This window comes from Rhinopithecus bieti, unplaced genomic scaffold, assembly GCF_001698545.2.
Source record: "Rhinopithecus bieti isolate Rb0 unplaced genomic scaffold, ASM169854v2 scaffold_7414, whole genome shotgun sequence".
Classification (NCBI taxonomy): domain Eukaryota; kingdom Metazoa; phylum Chordata; class Mammalia; order Primates; family Cercopithecidae; genus Rhinopithecus; species Rhinopithecus bieti.
This window is the reverse complement of record NW_016806087.1, coordinates 2,829,004-2,838,995: the sequence shown is the minus strand read 5'-3', so window position 1 is coordinate 2,838,995 and position 9,992 is coordinate 2,829,004. Positions and strand designations below refer to the sequence as shown.

General features: G+C 41.4%; 1 protein-coding gene across 1 annotated transcript in view; it reads left to right on the top strand.

The window, feature by feature from the left end:
• Window positions 1-9,711, top strand: part of PUS7 (pseudouridine synthase 7) — a 73,367-nt gene extending 63,656 nt beyond the window's left edge. The window contains exons 14-17 of the mRNA XM_017874641.1: window positions 1,463-1,564; window positions 4,117-4,246; window positions 7,262-7,353; window positions 8,299-9,711. Coding sequence (XP_017730130.1) covers window positions 1,463-1,564; window positions 4,117-4,246; window positions 7,262-7,353; window positions 8,299-8,378 — 404 coding nt within the window. The 3' untranslated portion in view covers window positions 8,379-9,711. The remainder of the gene's footprint in view (window positions 1-1,462; window positions 1,565-4,116; window positions 4,247-7,261; window positions 7,354-8,298) is intronic.
• The last annotated feature ends 281 nt before the right edge of the window (window positions 9,712-9,992 follow it).

Here is a 9,992-nt window from a genome sequence, read left to right as displayed (position 1 = left end):
TTTTTTGAGACGGAGTCTCATTGTGTCGCCCAGGCTGGAGAGCAGTGGCACGATCTCGGCTCACTGCAAGCTCCGCCTCCCGGGTTCCCGCCATTCTCCTGCCTCAGCCTCCTGAGTAGCTGGGACTACAGGCGCCCACCACCACACCTGGCTAATTTTGTATTTTAGTAGAGACGGGGTTTCACCGTGTTAGCCAGGATGGTCTCGATCTCCTGACCTCATGATCCGCCCGCCTCAGCCTCCCAAAGTGCTGGGATTACAGGCGTGAGCCACCGCGCCCGGCCATTTTCATTGAAATTTTTACTTTAGATTTGGTGCAGTAGCTCACACGTGTAATCTCAGTACTTTGGGAGGCCAGGGCAGCAGAATCACTTGAGCCCAGGAGTTGAAGACCAGCCAGGGCAACAAAGTAAGACCCATCTCTACAAAAAATTAAAAAACTAGCCAGGCATAGTAGCACACACTTACAGTCCCAGCTTCTCAGGAGGCTGAGACAGGGGGATCACTTGAGCCCAGGAGATTGAGGCTGCAGTGAACCTTAATCATACCACTGCACTCTAGCCTGAGTGGCTGAGCAAGACCCTGTCTCAAAAAACAAAAAACAATTTCTTTTACTTATTCTAAGTCCTTGATTTTTATTTCTCGGGTAGAGTGGAAAAGACAGAAGGATATATATCCAAACTTAACTTCTTTTTTTTTTTTTTTTTTTTTCTTTGAGACAGAGTCTCACTCCAACACCCAGACTGGAGCACAGTGGTGCAGTCACAGCTCACTGCAGCGTCAATTTGCCAGACTCAAGTGATCCTCCTGCCTTAGCCTCCCGAGTAGCTGGGACTACAGGTGTTTGCCACCACACCCAGCTAATTTTTATATTTTTTGTAGATATGGGGTTTCTCCATGTTGTCCAGGCTGGTCTGGATCTCCTGGGCTCAAGCAGTCTGGCCACCTCAGCATCCCAGAGTGCTAGGATTACAGGCATCAGCCGCTGCTCCTGGCCTCAGCTTAATTTCTTTTTTTCTTTTTTTTTTTTTTTTTTTGAGAGGAGTTTTACTCTTGCCGCCCAGGCTGGAGTGCAATGGCATGATCTCAGCTCACCGCAACCTCCGCCTCCCAGGTTCAACCAATTCTCCTGTCTCAGCCTCCGAAGTAGCTGGGATTACAGGCATGTGCCACCACGCCTGGCTAATTTTAGTATTTTTAGTAGAGACGTGGTTTCTCCATGTTGGTCAGGCTGGTCTTGAACTCCCAACCTCAGGTGATCCACCCACCTTGACCTCCCAAAGTACTGGGATTACAGCCAAGTGAGGCACCGTGCCCAGCATAATTTCTTTAAGCTTTCTAGGCCACTGAATCTGTACCAACTTGTACTTCTGACTTGCTTAGATGTGTATAATTTTAGAAGATTGAGTTCATAACAATATTGCCTATTTTCTTAATTTGTTGTTCACTTGTGAATTTACAGCCACAGCCTCCTATATTGAGGAAGATGATGTTAATAATTACTCTATCCATGATGTAGTAATGCCTTTGCCTGGCTTTGATGTTATCTACCCAAAGCATAAAAGTAAGTTCCCTGTATGGGGTAAATAGTTATAACAAGTTTAACATAATGAAGCTACTATTTCAAACATATATAATCTTTGGTTATTTATGACAGTCTCCCAGAAAGGGATGCATTCACATAGATAATTTAAATTAAGAAACTCTACCTCTGAATCTAAAATGAAAGTTGAAATTATAAAATAAAATAAATAGGCCAGGCACGGTGGCTCACGCCTATAATCCCAACACTTTGGGAGGCTGAGATGGGTGGATTGCTTAAGCTCCAGAATTCAAGACCAGCCTGGGCAATCTGGCAAAACCCCGTCTCTACTAAAAATACAAAAATTAGCCGGGCCTGCTTGTGCACACCTGAGGTCCCAGCTACTTGGGAGGCTGAGGTGGGAGGATGGCTTGAGCCCAGCAGGCAGAGGTTGTGGTGTGCTGAGATCACGACACTGCACTCCAGCCTCGGCGACAGAGCAAGACTCCGTCTCAGAGGAAAAAAAAAAAAAAGCGGGGCGGGGAAAGGGGGGATTTGTTAGGGAAACTGGCCTACTTGATTGTGGAGTTGAGAAGTCCCACTACAGGCCATCTGCAAATGGGAGAACTGGGAAAGCCAGCAACATGGTTTAGTCCACGTGTGAAGGCCTCAGAACCAGGGAAGCCAGTGATGTAACACTTAGTTGGAGGTCAAAGACTTGAGACCTGGGGAATCACTGGTATAAGTCCCAGAGTGCATAGGCCAGAGAATCTGGAGTTGACATCCAGAGACAGGCGAAGAAAGGCATCTGGCTCTGGGAAGAAGAGGGAGAGAATTCACTCTTCCTCTGCCTTTATGTTCCATCCAGGCCCCCAGCCAATTGGAGGTGTGCACCTACCTTGAGGGCAGATCTTCCCCACTCTGCCCACCAATTCACATGCCAGTCTCCTCTAGAAACACCCTCACCAACTCACCCGGCACAGTCCGGTCGCTCTAATCAAATACCACACCACCTGGATTTCCCTCTGAGAAGAAGGCTGAACTCAGTGCCTACTGAAGCACTGAAAATAAATCATGTTTTACTAGCTGTTGGGGTCTCCCTTACCCCAGTCAAGTTGACACCCAAAATCAACTATCATAAGGAAGAAAACATTATTTTCCTCTTCTCTCTTAAACCTTTTGGGATCAGGAACTTTGCCAGTACCTATTAGAACATAAATTCAGCAATGCCTTTGACAAAGCCATTCATGAAAACCCTATAGCCAGGATGGCCATTTGTAGACTGGATGGGTGATATTTCAGGTGTCTGGGTATGTAACACATGCACACCTGGTAACTGACAGTGCTTGACTGAGGGATCCCTTTTGTCCTTAGTGTGTGGTGAGGGACCCTGTTCTAGCCAATATTTTTTATAAGTGACTTGAACAAAGAAATTTGCTTGTTATATTTACAAATTGTGAAAAATAGTCAATATTAATTATATGAAAAATAAGTATTTAAGAATAGCATAATATTCTATTGTAATATTTTAAAAACACAATTTCAATGTATTTGCATTTATCCATCCAATAATTTATTCAATATGTGTGACATTTCATATTCAATGTCTTACATTAGTTAATGAGTAGAAGACTAGCAAAAGTTGTAATAGAGGGGCAAGTTTGCAATAAATAATTTAGTAAGATGTTAAAAAAAAAAAAAAAAAACTGCAGAAGGCATTTAATAGGAATAAATGTAAATTCCCACGTTTATGCCCAATGATCAAATGCCAGTAGAAAAGGCCCAGTTTGATAGTAGTTTGTATAAAAAGTTTAAAATATCTGGAGTTACTATTGTATATGAGCCTGTTACCCTGGGGCAGATAAAAGGTTTGTGGGAAATACAGAAATGTTAAAGGAGAGACAGCTAAGGGAAGCATTGTTTGGTCTAGAGAAGATATGGCTGAAAGATCCAGTACTTATGACTATATGTCGAAGAGGACAGTTAATCCACTGTGTTCCAAAGCGTCAACAGAAGTTATAAGAAAATGGATTTCAGCTTGGAATAGGAAGAACTTTCTAATAATTGCATGCCTCACAAAGAAGTATTTCCCCATTGACTGTGCAAGCAGAGGCTGGAAAACTGTCTCTCTTGAGTGCTATAAAAAAAGACTCTACATCAGGTGCGCGGGTGAGGCAGATGGTTTTCCAAGGTCTCTTATTTTTATACATTTATTTATAACTGCCTCTTCCAGAGAGAGTTTGAAGTCTCTGTATATGGTGTCTTCCAACTCTCAGCCCGTATAAAATGTAGTTTAGTAACTTTGGATGAAATGGCCTTTTGTAGTTGGCTTGGGAACCTTACACCACAGGTCCTGTGACTGGTTGCAAAAATAACTTACAAATTGGCCAAACCAAAGCTCAGTACACCCTGTAGTCCTAGTTACTAAGTCACTAAATTTTGATTCCAGGGAACAGATTTTGGATTATAAATTAAGATGACTAATTTTATTAGGGCAGTCTAACTGAACTTACATGTTACTCTATTTATAATCTAGTTCAGGATAACTTGACTGACAAGCTGCATTTCAACTAACTTTTTGTATTTTATATTAGTTCAAGAAGCCTACAGGGAAATGCTCACCGCTGACAATCTTGATATTGACAACATGAGACACAAAATTCGAGATTATTCCTTGTCAGGGGCCTACCGAAAGATCATTATTCGTCCTCAGAATGTTAGCTGGTGAGTAATCATCTGGAATGAAATAGAACTGAATTACCATATAAGTTGTAAGCTTTTGCTTCACTTTATATAGAGTCATGTACTGCACAAAGAATTTTCAGTCAATGACAGATTGCAAATATGATGGTGGTCCCATAAGATTATAACACCATATTTTTACTTACCTTTTTTTTTCTTTTTTTTTTTTTGTTTTTGAGACGGAGTTTCACTCATTATCTTGGCTCACTGCAGCTTCTGCTTCCCAGGTTCAAGCAATTTTCCTGCCTCAGCTTCCAGAGTAGCTAGGATTACAGGCACCTGCCACCACACCCGGATAATTTTTGTATTTTCAATAGAGACAGGATTTCACCATGTTGGCCAGGCTGGTGTCAAACTCCTGACCTCAGATGATCCTCCTGCCTCGGCCTCCCACAGTGCTGGGATTACAGGCGTGAGCCACCACACCTGGCCTTACCTTTTTTCTTTTTTTTCTTTTGTCTTTTCTTTTCCTTTTCTTTTGTTTTCTTTCTTTTCTTTTCTTTTCTTTCTTTTCTTTTTTTTTTCTTAATAGAGACAGATTCTTTCTCTGTGCCCAGGCTGGAATGCAGTGGCATAATCATGGCTTACTGCAGCCTCCAACTCCTGGGCTCAAGCAATCCTCCCACCTCAGCCTCCCAAAGCATTGGGATTATGGGCATGAGCCACCATGTCCAGCCTGTGCCTTTTCTGTGTTTAGATGCACAAGTACTTAACTATTGTGTTACGGTTGCCTGCATTATTCAATACAGTAACATGCTGTATAGGTTTGTAGCCTAGGAGTAGTAGACTGTACTCTATAACCAAGGCATGTAGTAGGCTATACCATCTGTGTTTGTGTAAGTACATTCTGTGATGTTCACACGGTGATGAAATTGCCTGACAAGGGTTATAACATGTCCCTGTTGTTAAGCAGTGCATGACCGTATTTTTTGGTGCTTACAACCAGCATGTAAGGGTTTCATAAGTGTTAGTTATTGTTATTATTACTATTGTTAACACTACTGCTACTACTTTGTATTTTTCAAATTATCAAGAAGTAAATGAAGCTAAACTGGGCACAGTGGCTAATAAGTAAGCCCAGAGATTCGGAGAGACTGAGGCGGGAGGATTGCTTGAGGTCAGGAGTTTGAGACGAGCCTGGGCAATATAGTGAGACCGTGTCTCTAAAAAAAGAAAAGAAATAAAGAAGCTGTTTTGAATATAAACAGTTGCGGAAAGTGAGTTCATTTACATTTTGTTGGCATCACTGAATTATTGAAGAAATGTATACACAGTTAACTTTTTTCCTATTTCTAAAAACTTAGATTTGCTTACAGAGCTATCCCTGAGCAAATTACCTTACTTAGGATTAACTGTGAGTTCCAAACACTGCTCTGGTTGTTTTAATATCATGTTTCTAGAGAGGAAAAGATACTTGTATTCATTTGTTTAAAAATACTTTATTGGGAGCCCAAGGTGGGAGGATCACTTGAGCCTAGGAGTTTGAGACCTGCCTCTGCAACATAGCAAGACCTTCTCTACAAAAAATTACAAAAATTAGCCTGGTATGATGGTGCACACCTGTAGTCCCAGCTGTTTGGGAGGCCTATGTGGGAGGATTGCTTGAGCCTGAAAGGTTGAGGCTGCAGTAAGCTGTGATCACACCACTGCCGTCCAGCCTGGGTGACAAAACGAAACCTTGTCTCAAAAACAAATTTTAATACCCAGTATTATCTAAAGCTTTATTTGATAATTTTAAAATGAAATCCTGAACTAGTTGCCTATTGCCAGGAAATTATTTCATTCCCTATTTCCTTCTCTTCTGCATCTCTCTTCCCTCCTCTTCTCTGGATTACAAGCAAGAGGTCCACATGGTAGGACTTTGCCTTCCCCACTCCAGAGAACTGTTCCTCCTTAGTAACAAGCTGTTGTTGGTTGTGGCACCCACTCTGCAGAAAATGTAAATGCCATAATAATTTGATCACAGCTGTACAAAGTGAAGTTTACTGCTTCTCAATTTAAAAAGAATTGTCATCTGGGCACGGTGGCTCATGCCTGTAATCCCAGCACTTTGGGAGGGCAAGGTGGGTGGATCAGGAGGTCAGGAGATCGAGACTGTCCTGGCTAACACGGTGAAACCCCGTCGCTACTAAAAATACAAAAAAATTAGCCGGGTGTGGTGGTGGGCACCTGTAGTCCCAGTTACTTGGGAGCCTGAGGCAGGAGAATGGCGTGAACTCAGGAGGCAGAGCTTGCAGTGAGCCAAGATTGCACCACTGCACTCCAGCCTGGGAGACAGAGCGAGACTCCATCTAAAAAAAAAATAGTTGTCATTTGTACATTTTAAAAATTTTAATTATTAATATAAAGAGATGGGGTTTCACCATGTTGCCCAGGCTGGTCTTGAACTCCTGGGCTTAGTCAGTCATCCCACCTCGGCCTCCCAAAGTGTTGGGATTAGAGGCATAAGCCACCATGCCTGGCCCCAGTTGTACATTTTTAAATAACTAATAGAATATAATTGGATTGAGTTGGGCACAGTGGCTCACGCCTGTAATCAGCACTTTGGGAGGCTGAGGCGGGTGGGTCACCTGAGGTCAGGAGTTTGAGACCTCCCTGGCCAACATGGTGAAACTCCATCTCTACTAAAAATACAAAAATTAGCTGGGCGTGGTGGCAGGCACCTGTAGTTCCAGCTACTTGCGAGACTGAGGCAGGAGAATCTACTGAACTCAGGAGGCAGAGGTTGCAGTGAGCCAAGGCTGCACTCCAGCCTAGGCAACAGAGTGAGACTCCATCTCAAAAAAAAAAAAAATATGTGTGTGTGTGTGTGTGTATATATATATATATGCAAAACTTACGTATAAAATCTGGTCCTGCTCTGTTATTCAAGAGTCCTAACTATAATTATTTACAGTAAACTTAGGTGTTTTTCTTGTTAAACAAATGATGATGAATGGCTTAGTACCTTTTATGAAAGTTCACATTCATACTTACCTTTATTCATATGTTTTGAAGGGAAGTCGTTGCGTATGATGATCCCAAAATTCCACTTTTCAACACAGATGTGGACAACCTAGAAGGGAAGCCACCACCAGTTTTTGCTTCTGGTAAGTTTACTCAATCATTAGCTCTGTATTGACTTTGAAATGTTTCATTAAACAAAAATGTAATTTTTTTTTGAAAACTGCTCTTACAAGCACTACCACCACCCATGATTTCATTGTTGTTTTATGACCTTACTTTCACAATTATGACTGGAAGTTAGTAATTAAAACCAGTAAATCCTCCTGAAAACAAATGCATGTTATAGATGGTTGTGATGTTAGGTGATGGAGTGTTTCTCCCCATGCCCCACAGGGAGTTACCAAAGGTAAGTGAAAATTCAGGAAGAATCTAAAACATTAAATTGGTGGCTGGGCGTGGTGGTTCACACCTGTCATCCCAGCAGTTTGGGAGACCGAGACGAAAGGATGACTTGAGGTCAGGAGTTCCAGACCCGCCTGACCAACATGATGAAACCCCATCTCTACTGAAAATACAAAAAAAATTAGCCAGGTGTGGTGGTGGGCACCTGTAATCCCAGCTACTCAGGAGGCTGAGGTAGGAGAACTGCTTGAACCTGGGAGGTGGAGGCTGCGGTGAGTCGAGATCACGCCACTGCACTCCAGCCTGGGCAACAGAGCGAGACTCTGTCTCAAAAAAAAAAAAATTAATTAATTAATTAAATTGGCATTCTCATCATCAAATTCTCTGTTTTTTCCCAGGCCATAATTTATTATTATTTTTTTTAACTTTACATGCATTTCTCTTTTGTGTTCTTCTGTCATCTGCCCTTTTGTGAAAGTTCCTGGGTAGAATTCCTGTAACCTTTCAGCAGGTTCACACTCACAGATCTCTAACTTCCATGGTCTCATTCTCTGAGGCCCCCTGGGAAGTGGAGTCTAAGGAAAGCAGCACAGTTCTTTGTATTTTCTTAGAGATTATGTGACTCTCACCAGTCTGTCTGCAGCTGCCTTCATTTTCTGACTGTTTTCTTCTTTCTTGCCTGGCAGAAGGCAAATACAGGGCTCTGAAAATGGATTTTCTCTACCCCCTTCTACTTACGCCACCATGGCCATTCGAGAAGTGCTAAAAATGGATACCAGTATCAAGAACCAGACGCAGCTGAATACAACCTGGCTTCGCTGAGCAGTACCTTGTCCACAGATTAGAAAATGCACACAAGTATTTGCTTCCTGGCTCCCTGTGCATTTTTGTCTTAGTTCAGACTCATATATGGATTCCAAATCTTTGTAATACAAAATTATTTGTATTTTTTTAAGTTTTTATTAGCTTAAATAATTTGCAATATTTGTACATGTACACAAATCCTGAGGTTCTCAATTTTAGCTCAGAATATAAATTGGTCAAAATATACTTCAGGTGCTTAAATCATAATACAATGTCAACTTTACAATAAAAAAAGGACTTTGATTTAAAGTAGCAGGTTTAGGTTTTGCTACGCTCTCAAAAGACAGCAGGAGTATTTGACACATCTGTGATGGAGTATACAACAATTCATTTTCAGAGCAAATGCAACAAAACAAATCTGGACTATGGATAAATAATTTGAGGGCCACGACCCACAAATATAAATACAGTACTCATGCTGATTTAAATGATTTATTATCTACAAATTTATAAACAAAAAGTGATTGTCATTATCCTGCTTATGTACTAGATTCAGGCAAGCATTATAGACTTTTTAGTTGCAGTGGCTTTTGCATTTATATTATCAGTGCCTTGCAGGAACATTGCATTGATAGGCGCTTTTTCTTTCTTCTTTTTTTTCGAGACAGGATCTCACTCTGTACCGCAGGCTGAATTGCAGTGCAATGCCGCAATCCTCAATCTTGCACTGCAGCCTTGACCTCCCAGGCTCAAGTGACTCTCCCACCTCAGCCTCCTGAGTAGCTGGGAGTACAGGCGCACACCACCACGCCTAGCTGATTTTTGTATTTTTTGTAGAGACGGGGTTTTGCCATGTTGCCGAGGCTAACTCCTGGGATTACGGGCGTGAGCTGTGCTGGCCGGGCTTTTTTTCTTAATGTAAACGTGTACAGCTGTTTTATTAGTTAAGGTCTAATTTTTACTTTAGGTGCCTTTTATGTTCAGAACTCTTTCCACTGGACTAGTATTTGCTCAAAAATAAATAATGGTAGAGAAGAAAACTATAAAGATGGACAAGGGCTTCTTCTATCAGTAGCGTTTCCCCTTTGTCACCAATGGCTTTGGTATTTCCATGTCTGGCATTGCATAAACTTCTCTGGTGTGAAAGGATAAATATGCCTTTCTAAAGTTGTATATCATAATTGTATCAATTTTTATTTTCTATGATTTCTAGAAACAAATGTAATAAATATTTTTAAAATCTCCTTTCTACTGGTTATGTAAATAAATCAAATAAATATATCATAATGAATGCAGGTAAGAATATTGACCTTGACTAAAGGTAAGGAACTAAATGAATGAGAGATCCTCATCAGAAGTGGTGTTGACACCAAAATGTGTTGTGATCAGCTGTGAAGTATGAGGATAATCTGAGTCAAATGCTATGAATAATTGACTGTGTTGGACTGGACTGCAGGTTATTCTTACATTGGAATCACTCACTCACCTTCCATTGTGCTTTATGGAGTAGAAAAGAAAGGAATGGAAAAGCACTACCATGCCAGGAGCATCGCACCATGGGAATGTGAATGACATT